Genomic DNA, 19,291 nt, shown 5'->3' with positions numbered 1-19,291 from the left:
CCTCATCCTGGTTGCTATGGGCAACACAGACAGCTTCTGCAGCTTTTGGATCTGGCTGTTATGGATGATGCAGACAGTTCTTTTTGTATGTGGTTGCTATGGGAGCTAATGGTACCCTTTTTCCAATGACTACCAGTGTAATGGGGCCCTTCTTATAATGACTACCAGTGTAATGGGGCCCTTCTTCTAATGATTACCATAATGGGGCCCTTCTTCCAATGATTGGCAGTGTAATGGGGCCCTTCTTCTAATGACTACCAGTGTAACGGGGCCCTTCTTCTAATGACTACCAGTGTAACGGGGCCCTTCTTCTAATGACTACCAGTGTAATGGGGCCCTTCTTCTAATGACTACCAGTGTAATGGGGCCCTTCTTCTAATGACTACCAGTGTAATGGGGCCCTTCTTCTAATGACTACCAGTGTAATGGGGCCCTTCTCCTAATGACTACCAGTGTAATGGGGCCCTTCTTTGAATGCACACTGGTGTAATGGGGCCCTTCTTCCAATGACTACCAGTGTAACGAAACCCTTCTTCCAATGATTACCAGTGTAATAGGGCCCTTCTTCTAATGACTACCAGTGTAACGGGACCCTTCTTCCAATGACTACCAGTGTAATGGGACCCTTCATCCAATGACTACCAGTGTAATGGGACCCTTCTTCCAATGACTACCAGTGTAATAGGGCCCTTCTTCCAATGACTACCAGTGTAATGGGACCCTTCTTCCAATGACTACCAGTGTAATAGGGCCCTTCTTCCAATGACTACCAGTGTAATGGGACCCTTCTTCCAATGACTACCAGTGTAATGGGACCCTTCTTCCAATGACTACCAGTGTAATAGGACCCTTCTTCCAATGACTACCAGTGTAATGGGGCCCTTATTCCAATGACTACCAGTGTAATGGGACCCTTCTTCCAATGACTACCAGTGTAATAGGACCCTTCTTCTAATGACTACCAGTGTAATGGGACCCTTCTTCCAATGACTACCAGTGTAATGGGGCCCTTCTTCCAATGACTACCAGTGTAATGGGACCCTTCTTCTAATGACTACCAGTGTAATGGGGCCCTTCTCCTAATGACTACCAGTGTAATGGGACCCTTCTTCCAATGACTACCAGTGTAATGGGGCCCTTATTCCAATGACTACCAGTGTAATGGGACCCTTCTTCCAATGACTACCAGTGTAATAGGACCCTTCTTCCAATGACTACCAGTGTAATAGGACCCTTCTTCTAATGACTACCAGTGTAATGGGGCCCTTCTCCTAATGACTACCAGTGTAATGGGGCCCTTCTTTGAATGCACACTGGTGTAATGGGGCCCTTCTTCCAATGACTACCAGTGAAAGGAAACCCTTCTTCCAATGACTACCAGTGTAATGGGGCCCTTCTTCCAATGACTACCAGTGTAATAGGGCCCTTCTTCCAATGACTACCAGTGTAATGGGACCCTTCTTCCAATGACTACCAGTGTAATGGGACCCTTCTTCCAATGACTACCAGTGTAATAGGGCCCTTCTTCCAATGACTGCCAGTGTAATGGTACCCTTCTTATAATGATTACCAGTGTAAAGGGACCCTTCTTCTAATTACTAGCAGTGTAATAGGGCCCTTCTTCCAATGACTACCAGTGTAATAGGACCCTTCTTCCAATGACTACCAGTGTAATAGGGCCCTTCTTACAATGACTGCCAGTGTAATGGGGCCCTTCTTCCAATGACTACCAGTGTAATAGGGCCCTTCTTCCAATGACTACCAGTGTAATAGGGCCCTTCGTCCAATGACTACCAGTGTAATATGGAACCTTTCTTCTAATGACTACCAGTGTAATGGGACCCTTCTTATAATGATTACCAGTGTAATGGGACCCTTCTTCCAATGACTGCCAGTGTAATAGGGCCCATCTTCCAATGACTACCAGTGTAATGGGGCCCTTCTTCCAATGACTAACAGTGTAATAGGGCCCTTCTTCCAATGACTACCAGTGTAACGGGACCCTTCTTCCAATGACTACCAGTGTAATAGGGCCCTTCTTCCAATGACTACCAGTGTAATAGGGCCCTTCGTCCAATGACTACCAGTGTAATATGGGACCCTTCTTCCAATGACTACCAGTGTAATGGGACCCTTCTTCCAATGACTACCAGTGTAACGGGACCCTTCGTCCAATGACTACCAGTGTAATAGGGCCCTTCTTCCAATGACTACCAGTGTAATAGGGCCCTTCTTCCAATGACTACCAGTGTAATAGGGCCCTTCTTCCAATGACTACCAGTGTAATAGGGCCCTTCTTCCAATGACTACCAGTGTAATAGGGCCCTTCTTCCAATGACTACCAGTGTAATAGGGCCCTTCGTCCAATGACTACCAGTGTAATATGGGACCTTTCTTCTAATGACTACCAGTGTAATGGGACCCTTCTTATAATGATTACCAGTGTAATGGGACCCTTCTTCCAATGACTGCCAGTGTAATAGGGCCCATCTTCCAATGACTACCAGTGTAATGGGGCCCTTCTTCCAATGACTACCAGTGTAATGGGGCCCTTCTTCCAATGACTACCAGTGTAACGGGACCCTTCTTCCAATGACTACCAGTGTAATAGGGCCCTTCTTCCAATGACTACCAGTGTAATAGGGCCCTTCGTCCAATGACTACCAGTGTAATATGGGACCCTTCTTCCAATGACTACCAGTGTAATGGGACCCTTCTTCCAATGACTACCAGTGTAACGGGACCCTTCTTCCAATGACTACCAGTGTAATGTGGCCCTTCTTCCAATGACTACCAGTGTAATGGGGCCCTTCTTCCAATGACTACCAGTGTAACGGGACCCTTCTTCCAATGACTACCAGTGTAATAGGGCCCTTCTTCCAATGACTACCAGTGTAATAGGGCCCTTCGTCCAATGACTACCAGTGTAATATGGGACCCTTCTTCTAATGACTACCAGTGTAATGGGACCCTTCTTATAATGATTACCAGTGTAATGGGACCCTTCTTATAATGATTACCAGTGTAATGGGACCCTTCTTATAATGATTACCAGTGTAATAGGGCCCTTCTTCTAATGACTACCAGTGCAATGGAACCCTTCTTCCAGTGACTACCAGTGTAATGTGGCCCTTCATCCAATGACTACCAGTGTAATAGGACCCTTCTTCCAATGACTACCAGTGTAATAGGGCCCTTCTTCCAATGACTACCAGTGTAATAGGACCCTTCTTCCAATGACTACCAGTGTAATAGGGCCCTTCTTCCAATGACTACCAGTGTAATAGGACCCTTCTTCCAATGACTACCAGTGTAATAGGGCCCTTCGTAATATGGGACCTTTCTTCTAATGACTACCAGTGTAATGGGACCCTTCTTATAATGATTACCAGTGTAATGGGACCCTTCTTATAATGATTACCAGTGTAATGGGGCCCTTCTTCCAATAACTACCAGTGTAATAGGACCCTTCTTATAATGATTACCAGTGTAATAGGGCCCTTCTTCCAATGACTACCAGTGTAATAGGGCCCTTCTTCCAATGACTACCAGTGTAATATGGGACCTTTCTTCTAATGACTACCAGTGTAATGGGACCCTTCTTATAATGATTACCAGTGTAATGGGACCCTTCTTCCAATGACTGCCAGTGTAATGGGACCCTTCTTCTAATGACTACCAGTGTAATAGGGCCCTTCTTCCAATGACTACCAGTGTAATGGGGCCCTTCTTCCAATGACTACCAGTGTAATAGGGCCTTTCTTCCAATGACTACCAGTGTAACGGGACCCTTCTTCCAATGACTACCAGTGTAATAGGGCCCTTCGTCCAATGACTACCAGTGTAATATGGGACCCTTCTTCCAATGACTACCAGTGTAATAGGGCCCTTCTTCCAATGACTACCAGTGTAATGGGGCCCTTCTTCCAATGACTACCAGTGTAATAGGGCCCTTCTTCCAATGACTACCAGTGTAACGGGACCCTTCTTCCAATGACTACCAGTGTAATAGGGCCCTTCGTCCAATGACTACCAGTGTAATATGGGACCCTTCTTCCAATGACTACCAGTGTAATGGGGCCCTTCTTCCAATGACTACCAGTGTAATAGGGCCCTTCTTCCAATGACTACCAGTGTAACGGGACCCTTCTTCCAATGACTACCAGTGTAATAGGGCCCTTCGTCCAATGACTACCAGTGTAATATGGGACCCTTCTTCTAATGACTACCAGTGTAATAGGGCCCTTCTTCCAATGACTACCAGTGTAATGGGACCCTTCTTCCAATGACTACCAGTGTAATGGGACCCTTCTTCCAATGACTACCAGTGTAACGGGACCCTTCTTCCAATGACTACCAGTGTAATAGGGCCCTTCTTCCAATGACTACCAGTGTAATAGGGCCCTTCTTCCAATGACTACCAGTGTAATGGGGCCCTTCTTCCAATGACTACCAGTGTAACGGGACCCTTCTTCCAATGACTACCAGTGTAATGGGACCCTTCTTCCAATGACTACCAGTGTAATGGGACCCTTCTTCCAATGACTACCAGTGTAATAGGGCTCTTCTTCCAATGACTACCAGTGTAATGGGACCCTTCTTCCAATGACTACCAGTGTAATGGGCCCCTTCTTCCAATGACTACCAGTGTAATGGGCCCCTTCTTCCAATGATTACCAGTGTAATGGGGCCCTTTTTTTAATGATTACCATAATAGGGCCCTTCTTCCAATGACTACCAGTGTAACGGGACCCTTCTTCCAATGACTACCAGTGTAATAGGGCCCTTCGTCCAATGACTACCAGTGTAATATGGGACCCTTCTTCTAATGACTACCAGTGTAATAGGGCCCTTCTTCCAATGACTACCAGTGTAATGGGACCCTTCTTCCAATGACTACCAGTGTAATGGGACCCTTCTTCCAATGACTACCAGTGTAACGGGACCCTTCTTCCAATGACTACCAGTGTAATAGGGCCCTTCTTCCAATGACTACCAGTGTAATAGGGCCCTTCTTCCAATGACTACCAGTGTAATGGGGCCCTTCTTCCAATGACTACCAGTGTAACGGGACCCTTCTTCCAATGACTACCAGTGTAATGGGACCCTTCTTCCAATGACTACCAGTGTAATGGGACCCTTCTTCCAATGACTACCAGTGTAATGGGACCCTTCTTCCAATGACTACCAGTGTAATGGGACCCTTCTTCCAATGACTACCAGTGTAATAGGGCTCTTCTTCCAATGACTACCAGTGTAATGGGACCCTTCTTCCAATGACTACCAGTGTAATGGGCCCCTTCTTCCAATGACTACCAGTGTAATGGGCCCCTTCTTCCAATGATTACCAGTGTAATGGGGCCCTTTTTTTAATGATTACCATAATAGGGCCCTTCTTCCAATGACTACCAGTGTAACGGGACCCTTCTTCCAATGACTACCAGTGTAATAGGGCCCTTCGTCCAATGACTACCAGTGTAATATGGGACCCTTCTTCTAATGACTACCAGTGTAATAGGGCCCTTCTTCCAATGACTACCAGTGTAATGGGACCCTTCTTCCAATGACTACCAGTGTAATGGGACCCTTCTTCCAATGACTACCAGTGTAACGGGACCCTTCTTCCAATGACTACCAGTGTAATAGGGCCCTTCTTCCAATGACTACCAGTGTAATAGGGCCCTTCTTCCAATGACTACCAGTGTAATGGGGCCCTTCTTCCAATGACTACCAGTGTAACGGGACCCTTCTTCCAATGACTACCAGTGTAATGGGACCCTTCTTCCAATGACTACCAGTGTAATGGGACCCTTCTTCCAATGACTACCAGTGTAATGGGACCCTTCTTCCAATGACTACCAGTGTAATGGGCCCTTCTTCCAATGACTACCAGTGTAATGGAACCCTTCTTCCAATGACTACCAGTGTAATAGGGCCCTTCTTCCAATGACTACCAGTGTAATGGGACCCTTCTTCCAATGACTACCAGTGTAATGGGACCCTTCTTCCAATGACTACCAGTGTAATGGGCCCTTCTTCCAATGACTACCAGTGTAATGGAACCCTTCTTCCAATGACTACCAGTGTAATAGGGCCCTTCGTCCAATGACTAATAGTGTAATGGGACCCTTCTTCCAATGACTACCAGTGTAATAGGGCCCTTCTTCCAATGACTACCAGTGTAATGGCACTGACCCCCTGACAGGGGTTCTAACCCTTCCCTATATTAGATTTCACATTGGCCCACCAATCTGATGTTTGAAGGAGAGTCGGATGAAATCAATCCATTTTAAGATGTGAGGTGATGTCTTCAGTCTTCCTCATGATGTTTGATGAAGGTTTTGTTATTGTTCTCTGCAGTCTCCCGAGGTCCCTCGCCCGCCCCCGGATGAGGAAAGTTTGGATGGACAGAGCTGTAATGAAGATGGTGGAAGTGACCCAAGGGACATTGACCAGGACAACCGCAGCACATCTCCAAGCCTCCATAGTGGGGATAGCGAGAGCGATGCATCTTCCATCCCTTCACCAAAATCATTTCCTTCCCTGTATAGGGGTCCCGGGTCACCCCAACCTCCTGCTTCACCGGTTCCTAACCCCCCTGTTCTTCCACCCCCCTCCCAGGCTTCTCAAGCACCTCCACAGACTGAACTTCAGGCTTCAAGACCGTACCAGGCTCCTCAACTTCCACAGCTGTATCCCAGCCCTGGCGGGATGGTCAAAGCTGGGCCCGCGCCAGCCTCCCAAGCCAAACCTCCACCCACCACACCTATAGTGGGACTTGGTTCCCCAAGACCATTGGCTTCTCCGACAGCTCCCTCTACTCTACCTACCAGCACTTCTACCACAACCTCTTACCCCCATGTATCTCACAACCTTCCGCCTCCCCCTGCCCTACGGCCTCTCAATGCCTCTCCAGGACTTCCATCCCAACCGGCAGAGAAACCAGGCCAGCCTGTTCCTTCGTCTTCTTGTACTCTTCGATATCCCCCTTACCCAGGACAATACCCATCTGGATACCCCCATCAGTACCCTGCACAGGGAAAGTATGGACAACCGCAGCCCGGTCCCCATCCTTCTTGGGGACAAGGCGGGCTCAGTTATGGACGGATTGAAGGAGCTCCCCGCTACCCTCAGCCTCCACCCCAAAACGGACAAGTGGGTGGGGGGCAAAATGTTAGTGGGGGATTCAGTAACTCTCATCATGGAAGTGCTCGTGCTCCATCCCCCCATAATAACCACCCTCCACACCCAATGCCCACAGCGGGGGCTATTCAGGCTCCAGCATCCCAGAGTAGTGTTTTGCACCCTCATGGAGGGGCAACTGGTGGACAAGGTCAACCTCCTAATCATAATATGAATAACTCCCATCATCCTCACATTCTACCAAACAGGGGGCGCTCCCCAACACCACAAAGTAACCAGCCACCAGGGGGCGTGCCTCAACCCAGCCATCATACACCCCATGTTCTTCTGTCCCCCAGTTCCCACCATCAGAGCAACACTCAGTTGTCAACACCCGGGACAGGGCCTAGTGGAGGCCAATCACCAGCGCCCACCAGTACCTCACATCTTTCATCCCAGTCATCCTCCGCGGGGGGAAATGTAGGCTACGCCCCACAAGTGGAGCCCTCAAATCCTCAGCCCACTCATAACCTTTATCAGCCCCACTCATCTGCTTCTGCCTGCCATTACCCTCCTAATGCTCAAGGGTATGGTAACTACCCATACCAAGGCTACAAAGGGGCCCCCCCTCATCCGGCTCCACCCTATAAAAATGCACCTCCGCCCCCACCCCCACCCCCATATAAACCTGGGTCTTTTCCAGTCTCCACTCCTCCTCCAGCTCCCGCCCAGAGCTTTAAGGACTCTTCCCCTCCCGCTCCTGTCGCTGCTCCTCCTCCAGCTCCTGCTCCACCCCCGCCAGCGCCAGCTCCTGTGCAGATAAAACAGGAGCCACCCGAGGAATGTGAAGCGGAAGGCGATAGCCCAGTTCCTCCTGCCAACAGCCCTTCCCCTCCACCCAAACTCGTGGACACGCCAAGCCATGCCAGCCAGTCTGCCAGGTAAGTCAGAGCAGCAGGAGGTACGTTTGTGGTCTTCTTGTTGGGGATTAAATATTTTTCTGCAAATGTTGCCCAATTAATAGCTAACTGAGATACATACTGTCAGGGCCGGGGCAAGGGGTGGGCAGAAGGGACAGCATGCCCTGGGCGCAGCGTGCATTGCAGGGATGGAGGGGGGCACAAGTTCCTTCTACTAGTAGTGACAGCGGCACCGCTATGTCTGTCAGCTCAGCCCTGGAAGCTGCAAGGAGAGGAGGAGAGAGCCGGGAGGAGGTGCCGGCTGTGCTCGCTCTCCTTTCCTCCTCATAAGCTCGCACCTAATGAAGGGGGGGGGGGGGGGCAATTTGACATCTTTGCCCTGGGCACTGGATGATCATGTCCCGGCACTGCATACTGTACAGTATATGTCAACTTTTTTGCCCGCAAAAGATTTGTAATTCTGTTCTTCGTTGTAATCGACACCACTGCCAGCACTCGCAACCAAAACGCAACAAGAACACACGGCCCGCGCCAATGCGACCCGAGCCTTAGGCCTGGCTCACACCTATGCGGTTTTTTGGGGGTTTTTTGTGCTTTTTGCAGAAACACACTACAGTCCATTTAGCATGGTTTCCTATGGGACACATTCACATCTGTGCGTTTTTTCAGCTGCTGCCTTTTTTGGAACCCGATAACGACTATCACATGGTGATTATCACATAGCGACTATCACATAGCGATTATCACATAGCGACTATCACATAGCGACTATCACATAGCGACTATCACATAGCGACTATCACATAGTGATTATCACATAGCGACTATCACATAGCGACTATCACATAGTGATTATCACATAGCGACTATCACATAGCGACTATCACATAGCGATTATCACATAGCGATTATCACATAGCGACTATCACATAGTGATTATCACATAGCGACTATCACATAGCGATTATCACATAGCGACTATCACATAGCGATTATCACATAGTGATTATCACATAGCGACTATCACATAGCGATTATCACATAGCGACTATCACATAGCGACTATCACATAGTGATTATCACATAGCGACTATCACATAGCGATTATCACATAGCGACTATCACATAGTGATTATCACATAGCGACCATCAAATAGTGATTATCACATAGCGATTATTTCATAGCGACCATCACATAGTGATTATCACATAGCGATTATTTCATATCGATTATCACATAGCGACTATCACATAGCGACTATCACATAGCGACTATCACATAGCGATTATTTCATAGCGATTATCACATAGCGTCTATCACATGGCGACTATAACATAGTGATTATCACATAGCGACTATCACTTAGCGACTATCACATAGAGACTATCACATAGCGATTATCACATAGCGACTATCACATAGCGATTATTTGATAGCGATTATCACATAGCGATTAACACTTAGCGACTATCACATAGTGATTATCACATAGCGACTATCACATAGCGACTATCACATAGCGATTATTTCATAGCGATTATCACATAGCGACTATCACATAGTTATTATCACATAGCGTCTATCACATAGCGACTATCACATAGCGACTATCACATAGCGACTATCACATAGCGATTATCACATAGCGACTATCACATAGCGACTATCACATAGCGATTATCACATAGTGATTATCACATAGCGACTATCACATAGTGATTTGCAGAAACACACTACAGTCCATTTAGCATGGTTTCCTATGGGACACATTCACATCTGTGCGTTTTTTCAGCTGCTGCCTTTTTTGGAACCCGATAACGATTATCACATAGCGACTTTCACATAGCGACTATCACATAGCGATTATCACATAGCGACTATCGCATAGCGACTATCGCATAGCGATTATCACATAGCGACTATCACATAGAGATTATCACATATCGACTATCACATAGCGACTATCACATAGCGATTATCACATAGCGACTTTCACATAGCGACTATCACATAGCGATTATCACATAGCGATTATTTCATAGCGATTATCACATAGCGATTATTTCATAGCGACTATCACATAGTGATTATCACATAGCGACTATCACATAGTGATTATCACATAGCGACTATCACATAGCGATTATTTCATAGTGATTATCACATAGCGATTATCACATAGCAATTATCACATAGCGACTATCATATAGCGATTATCACATAGCGACTATCACATAGTGATTATCACATAGCGACTATCACATAGCGATTATCACATAGCGACTATCACATAGCGATTAACACATAGCGACTATCACATAGTTATTATCACATAGCGACTATCACATAGCGTCTATCACATAGCGACTATCACATAGCGATTATCACAAAGCGATTATCACATAGCGACTATCACATAGTTATTATCACATAGCGACTATCACATAGCGTCTATCACATAGCGACTATCACATAGCGATTATCACATAGTGATTATCACATAGCGACTATCACATAGCGACTATCACATAGCGACTATCACATAGCGATTATCACATAGCGACTATCACATAGCGATTATCACATAGCGACTATCACATAGCGACTATCACATAGCGACTATCACATAGTGATTATCACATAGCGACCATCAAATAGTGATTATCACATAGCGATTATTTCATAGCGACCATCACATAGTGATTATCACATAGCGACTATCACATAGCGATTATCACATAGCGACTATCACATAGCGATTATCACATAGCGACTATCACATAGCGACTATCAGATAGAGATTATTTCATAGCGATTATCACATAGCGTCTATCACATGGCGACTATAACATAGTGATTATCACTTAGCGACTATCACATAGCGATTATCACATAGCGATTATTTGATAGCGATTATCACATAGCGATTAACACTTAGCGACTATCACATAGTGATTATCACATAGCGACTATCACATAGCGACTATCACATAGCGATTATTTCATAGCGATTATCACATAGCGATTAACACATAGCGACTATCACATAGTTATTATCACATAGCGTCTATCACATAGCGACTATCACATAGTGATTTGCAGAAACACACTACAGTCCATTTAGCATGGTTTCCTATGGGACACATTCACATCTGTGCGTTTTTTCAGCTGCTGCCTTTTTTGGAACCTGATAACGATTATCACATAGCGACTATCATATACCGATTATCACATAGCGACTTTCACATAGCGACTATCACATAGCGATTATCACATAGCGACTATCGCATAGCGATTATCACATAGCGACTATCACATAGAGATTATCACATATCGACTATCACATAGCAACTATCACATAGCGACTATCACATAGCGATTATCACATAGCGACTTTCACATAGAGATTATCACATATCGACTATCACATAGCGACTATCACATAGCGATTATCACATAGCGATTATTTCATAGCGATTATCACATAGCGATTATTTCATAGCGACTATCACATAGCGACTATCACATAGCGATTATCACATAGCGACTATCACATAGCGACTATCACATAGCGACTATCACATAGCGATTAACACATAGCGACTATCACATAGTTATTATCACATAGCGATTATCACATAGCGACTATCACATAGTGATTATCACATAGCGACTATCACATAGCGTCTATCACATGGCGACTATCACATAGCGAGTATCACATAGCGATTAACACATAGCGACTATCACATAGCGATTATCACATAGCGACTATCACATAGTGATTATCACATAGCGACTATCACATAGCGATTATCACATAGCGACTATCACATAGCGACTATCACATAGCGATTATCACATAGCGACTATCACATAGCGACTATCACATAGCGATTAACACATAGCGACTATCACATAGCGATTATCACATAGCGACTTTCACATAGAGATTATCACATATCGACTATCACATAGCGACTATCACATAGCGATTATCACATAGCGACTATCACATAGCGACTATCACATAGCGATTATCACATAGCGATTATTTCATAGCGATTATCACATAGCGATTATTTCATAGCGACTATCACATAGCGACTATCACATAGCGATTATCACATAGCGACTATCACATAGCGACTATCACATAGCGACTATCACATAGCGATTAACACATAGCGACTATCACATAGTTATTATCACATAGCGACTATCACATAGCGATTATCACATAGCGACTATCACATAGTGATTATCACATAGCGACTATCACATAGCGTCTATCACATGGCGACTATCACATAGCGACTATCACATAGCGACTATCACATAGCGACTATCACATAGCGATTATCACATAGCGACTTTCACATAGAGATTATCACATATCGACTATCACATAGCGACTATCACATAGCGATTATCACATAGCGATTATTTCATAGTGATTATCACATAGCGATTATTTCATAGCGACTATCACATAGTGATTATCACATAGCGACTATCACATAGCGATTATTTCATAGCGATTATCACATAGCGATTATCACATAGCGATTAACACATAGCGACTATCACATAGCGATTATCACATAGCGACTATCACATAGCGATTATTTCATAGCGATTATTTCATAGCGATTATCACATAGCGATTAACACATAGCGACTATCACATAGTTATTATCACATAGCGTCTATCACATGGCGACTATCACATAGCGACTATCACATAGCGATTATCACATAGCGACTATCACATAGCGACTATCACATAGCGATTATCACATAGTGATTATCACATAGCGACTATCACATAGTGATTTGCAGAAACACACTACAGTCCATTTAGCATGGTTTCCTATGGGACACATTCACATCTGTGCGTTTTTTCAGCTGCTGCCTTTTTTGGAACCCGATAACGATTATCACATAGCGACTATCATATAGCGATTATCACATAGCGACTATCATATAGCGATTATCACATAGCGACTATCATATAGCGATTATCACATAGCGACTATCACATAGCGACTATCGCATAGCGACTATCACATAGCGACTATCACATAGCGACTATCACATAGAGATTATCACATATCGACTATCATATAGCGACTATCACATAGATAGTCGCATATATCACGGGGCAGCACAGTGGTGTAGTGGGCGGCACTCTCGCCTAGCAGTTAGAAGGGTCGCTGGTTCGAATCCCAACCACGTCACTACCTGCCTGGAGTTTGCATGTTCTCCCTGTGCCTGTGTGGGTTTCCTCCGGGTACTCCGGTTTCCTCCCACACTCCAAAGACATGCAGGGAGGTTAATTGGCTTCTGTCCTAAATTGGCCCCTAGTATATGAATGGGGACCTTGGATTGTGGGAACCTTGAGGGTAGGGGCCAATGTGAGTGTGCAATGTACAGGGATAGGGACAATTGTAGATACTCAGGTTGAACTGGATGGACTGGTGACTTTATTCAACCTTACTAACTATGTAACTATGAAACATAGCGCCTATCACATAGCGCCTATCACATAGCGACTATTTCATAGCGACTTTCTCATTGTTGCTTTTTTTTTGTCTGCAGATTCAACAAACACCTGGACCGCGGATATAATTCCTGCTGCCGGACGGATCTGTACTTCGTGCCGCTGGAAGGCTCCAAACTTTCCAAGAAGAGGACGGAGCAGATTGAGCGAGCGCGCAGGGAGAGCGAGCAGAGAGCGCGGGAAGAGCGGGAGCGGGAGCGGGAGAGGGAGCGGGAGCGGGAGATGGAGAGGAACATTGTAAGGGAGGCTTTACAGTGCCGGGAAAAAGTATTCATACCCCTTAATTATCTACATTTCGTTACAACCAAAAAACATGAATGTATTTTATTGGGATTTTATGTGATGGACCAACACAAAGTGATACAAATAAATATGTGAAAAGTGTGGGGGAGGGGGGGGGCATTTGTACGGCGCCCCCTTTACTCTGATACCCCTAACTCAAATCTAGAGGAACCAATCGCCTTCAGTCACCTAATTAGTAAATAGACATGAGCACTGCCGAAAAATTCATTCGTTTTAGTTTCATTCGTTGTTTTTTTTTTTTTTTTTGGAAATTCGTAAATTGAAAATTCGGAAAAATTCGAGAATTTTTGAAAATGTGAAAATCCGAAAATAAGAAAGAAAATCCGAAAATTCAAAAGAATAAATACAGTAACTAAAAAGTAGGGATGCACCGATATCATTTTTTTTTTTTCTACGAGTACCAATACTTTTTTTTTTTTTTTTGTACTCGCCGATCCCGATTACCGATCCCTACGTTTTGTTTTCACTTCAGCTGTCAGCAATGGTACAAAGCATTGAAAAGTTTTTTTTTTTTTTAAATTTTACACCTTTTCAATGTGAAATGTGTAAATTTATGTTAATATTTATGTGTATAAATATTCACTAACAAAGCAAACAAAAAAAAAAAAATGTTTTAATTGTTTATCGTTTATAAAATAGACGTGAAAAAAAAAATGCAGGAAAATAATAATTACATGGAGGAGAATAGGGAGTTAATTAAGGCTGATTAGAGTAAATTAAGGGTTATTAAGCGGTTAAACAGAGGAACATTTCTTCATCTCTTTGATCTGCAGATGAAGAAACAGAAAGATACAAAAAGAAACAATGTTTCTTTTTATTTAAGCGTTTCAGGGCTGAGCAATGTTGTTAATAAACATTGCCGGCTGAGACCCGCTGACAGCTCAAAGAGCTGAGCCTGAAAGTATCGGTTTCAGGAATCCATGCATTTGCACGAGTACCGATACTTCTGCCAATACTCTGTATCGGCACCGTTACTAATGTCAGTGCAAACCTACTAATAATAACTATTACTATTAAATTATAGGTATTGGAATTTCCTTTCAAATTCGGGTATGAGTGAACGTAACGAATACGAATTTATCTGGAATAACGAATGCTGCATCTAAACAAATGGAACAGAATTAATTAATATTAGATAATAATAATAAAAAAATATATTTTTTATTATTATTATTATTATTATTATTATTATTATTATTATTATTAATAATATTTATTATTAATTTGTTCTATTCCATTTGTTTGGATGCGGCATTCGTTATTTCTAAATTTGAAAGGAAAGTCCAATACCTATAATTTAATAGTTTTTTTTATTTATTATTAAATAATAATAATAAAAATAAAAAATCTTTTTTTATTATTATTATTATTTATTATTAATTTGTTCCATTCCATTTGTTTGGATGCGGCATTCGTTATTTCAAAATTTGAAAGGAAAGTCCAATACCTATAATTTAATAGTTTTTATTTATTTATTATTAAATAATAATAATAAAAATAAAAATAAAGTTATTATTATTATTATTATTATTATTTATTATTGATTTGTTCCATTCCATTTGTTTGGATGCGGCATTCGTTATTTCAAAATTTGAAAGGAAAGTCCAATACTTATAATTTAATAGTTTAAATTATATAAATTTAATAGTTAGGATTTTGGAATTTACGATTTTTTTTTTTTTAATTTATGAATGCGAATTTATCCAAAGTTACGAAATATCCGAAATAACAAATGCCGCGTCTAAACAAATGGAACAGAATGAATTAATATTAGATAATAATAATAAAAAAATATATTTTTATTATTATTATTATCATTATTTATTATTAATTTGTTCCATTCCATTTGTTTGGATGCAGCATTTGTTATTTCAAAATTTGAAAGGAAAGTCCAATACCTATAATATAATCATTTTTTTAATTTATTTTTAAATAATAATAATAAAAATAAAAAATCTTTTATTATTATTATTATTATTTATTATTTATTTGTTCCATTCCATTTGTTTGGATGCGGCATTCGTTATTTCAAAATTTGAAAGGAAAGTCCAATACTTATATATAAATTTAATAGTTAGGATTTTGGAATTTACGATTTTTTTTTTTCATTTATGAATGCGAATTTATCCGAAGTTTCGAATGATCCAAAATAACAAATGCCGCGTCTAAACAAATCGAACGGACCTAATAAATTTTTTTTTTTGGACACATTTTAGTCAATGTAACTCGGGAACCCCACTGACAGCTGATGAGTCCTCCATTGTGCTTTCCGGCCCCCCTGCTTAACAATCGGCTCATGTCAAAGACACCGGCGGCCGCCGACTCCCGAAAAAAAATTCACATCTGAACCGCTGAACAGCTGCTTTGGAAATTAGCACCGGACCTCTGTGATAGACATGTGCACTGCCAACAAAAATGTGTTAGTTTTAATGTTCATTTCATTCGTTTTTTTGGGGGGTTTTTTTCGTTTTTCGGGTCATTCGTTATGATCGCAATTCGTAAATTCAAAAATTTGGAAATCCGAAAATAAGTAAGAAAATCCGAAAATTCGAAAGAATAACTAACAATAACTAATAATAACTTAACTATTAAATTATAGGCATTGGAATTTCCAAATTTGGAATACGAATTTATCCGAAGTTACGAATTACCCGAAATAACGAATGCCGCATCTAAACAAGTGGAACATAACAAATTAATAATAATAAATAACAATAATAGCAATAAAAATAAAAACTTGTTAATTATTAATTTGTTCCGTTACATTTGTTTAGATGCTGCATTTGTTATTTTGGATAATTTGTAACTTCGGATAAATTTGTATTTGTTACATTCACTGACAGCCAAATTTGATGGAAATTCCAAAACTTATACTTCAGTAGTTAGTAATAGTTAAGTTATTATTAGTTAGTTATTATTTCAGATTTTCGAGTTTTCGAATTTACGATTTTTTTTTTCAAATTTGTGAATTTGAATTTATCCAAGGTTACGAGTTATCCAAAATAACCAATGCCACGTCAAAACAGATGGAACGGAACTAGTTAATAATAAATAATAATAATATATTTTTTTAGCATTATTATTGTTATTTATTATTATTAATTTGTTTTCTGTTTCATTCGTTTAGATTTGCATTCGTTTTTTTTTGGATAATTCTTAACTTTGGATAAAATCGTATTCCTTGCGTTCACTAACAGCCACATTTGAAAAGAAATTCCAATACCTATAATTTAATAGTTATTATTAGTTAGTTAGATATTCTTTAGAATTTTCGGATTTTCTTTCTTATTTTCGGGCTTTCGAATTTACAAATTTTCGAATTTATGAATTGCGATCATAACACATGACCTAAAAAACAAAAAAAAAGCAAAAAAAATAATGAAATGGAACATAATGAATTATTATTATTAATAATAATAATAATAATAATAAAACTTTTTTATTAATATTATTGTATTTATTATTATTATTTGTTACGTTCCATTTGTTTAGATGCGGCATTCATTATTTCAGATAAATTTGTATTCCTTACATTCACTAACAGCCAAATTTGAAAGGAAATTCCAATACCTATAATTTAATAGGTAGTTATTATTAGTTAGTTAGATATTCTTCAGAAATTTTGGATTTTCTTTCTTATTTTCGAATTTATGAATTGCAATCATAACAGATGACCTGAAAAACAAAAAACAAAAATCAAAAAAAAAAAAAAGAATGAAATGGAACGGAACAAATTATTAATAATAATAATAATAATAATAATAATAATAAAAAGTTTTTATTATTAATATTTCTATTTATTATTATTAATTTCTTCCATTCCATTTGTTTATATACGGCCTTCGTTATTTCGGATAAATTCGTATTCCTTACGTTCACTAACAGCCAAATTTGAAATAAAATTCCAATACTTATAATTTAATAGCTAGTTATTACTAGTTAGTTAGATATTCTTTCGAATTTTCAGATTTTCGTTCTTATTTTTGGACATTAGAATTTCCGAATTTTCTGAATTGTGATCATAATGAATGACCCGAAAAATGAAAAAAACAAAACAAAAAAAAAATGAAATGGAACGGAACTAATAATAATAAAACATTTTTATTAATATTTTTGTTATTTATTATTATTAATTCATTATGATCCATTCGTTTAGACACAGCATTCTCTATTTTGGATAAATTCGTATTCCTTGCATTCACTAACAGCCAAATTTGAAAGGAAATTCCAATACCTAGAATTTAATAGTTAGTTATTATTAGTTAGTTAGATATTCTTTAGAATTTTCGGATTTTCTTTCTTATTTTCGGACTTGTTTAGATGCTGCATTCGTTATATTGGATAATTTGTAACTTCGGATAAATTTGTATTTGTTACATTCACTGACAGCCAAATTTGACGGAAATTCCAATACTTATAATTCAATAGTTAGTAATAGTTAAGTTATTATTAGTTAGTTATTATTTCAGATTTTCGAGTTTTCGAATTTACGATTTTTTTTTTTCAAATTTGCGAATTTGAATTTATCCAAGGTTACGAGTTATCCAAAATAACCAATGCCACATCAAAACAGATGGAACGGAACTAGTTAATAATAAATAATAATAATATATTTTTTTAGCATTATTATTGTTATTTATTATTATTAATTTGTTCCGTTTCATTCGTTTAGATTTGCATTCGTTTTTTTTTTTGGATAATTCTTAACTTTGGATAAAATCGTATTCCTTACGTTCACTAACAGCCACATTTGAAAAGAAATTCCAATACCTATAATTTAATAGTTATTATTAGTTAGATATTCTTTTGAATTGTCGGATTTTCTTTCTTATTTTCGGGCTTTCGAATTTACGAATTTTCGAATTTATGAATTTCAATCATAACAGATGACCTGAAAAACCAAAAAAAAAAAAAAAAAAAAAAAGAATGAAATGGAACGGAACAAATTATTAATAATAATAAAAAAGTTTTTATTACTATTATTGCTATTTATTATTATTAATTTCTTACGTTCCATTTGTTTAGATACAGCATTCGTTATTTCAGATAAATTCATATTCCTTACGTTCACTAACAGCCAAATTTGAAAGAAAATTCCAATACCTATAATTTAATAGCTAGTTATTACTAGTTAGTTAGATATTCTTTCGAATTTTCAGATTTTCGTTCTTATTTTTGGACATTAGAATTTTCGAATTTACGAATTGTGATCATAACGAATGACCCGAAAAAAGAAAAATGAAATGGAACGGAACTAATAATAATAAAATATTTTTATTAATATTATTGTTATTTATTATTATTAATTCATTACGATCCATTAGTTTAGACACGGCATTCATTATTTCGGATAAATTCGTATTCCTTACATTCGCTAACAGC

The 19,291-nt window shown here is 40.0% G+C and overlaps 1 protein-coding gene across 4 annotated transcripts in view; it reads left to right on the top strand.

The window, feature by feature from the left end:
• Positions 1-19,291, top strand: part of ATN1 (atrophin 1) — a 111,456-nt gene that overhangs the window by 44,259 nt on the left and 47,906 nt on the right. For 3 of the 4 annotated variants that reach the window (XM_077467135.1, XM_077467134.1, XM_077467133.1), the window contains exons 5-6: positions 6,361-8,063; positions 13,645-13,873. In XM_077467135.1, the coding sequence (XP_077323261.1) occupies positions 6,361-8,063; positions 13,645-13,873 (1,932 nt within the window). The remainder of the gene's footprint in view (positions 1-6,360; positions 8,064-13,644; positions 13,874-19,291) is intronic. The other variant, XM_077467136.1, reaches the window with a different exon arrangement.

Source organism: Lithobates pipiens, unplaced genomic scaffold, assembly GCF_037356315.1.
Source record: "Lithobates pipiens isolate NorthernLeopardFrog02 unplaced genomic scaffold, aLitPip1_a1.2 Scaffold_47, whole genome shotgun sequence".
NCBI lineage: Eukaryota > Metazoa > Chordata > Amphibia > Anura > Ranidae > Lithobates > Lithobates pipiens.
This window is presented reverse-complemented; position numbering and strand designations above follow the sequence as displayed.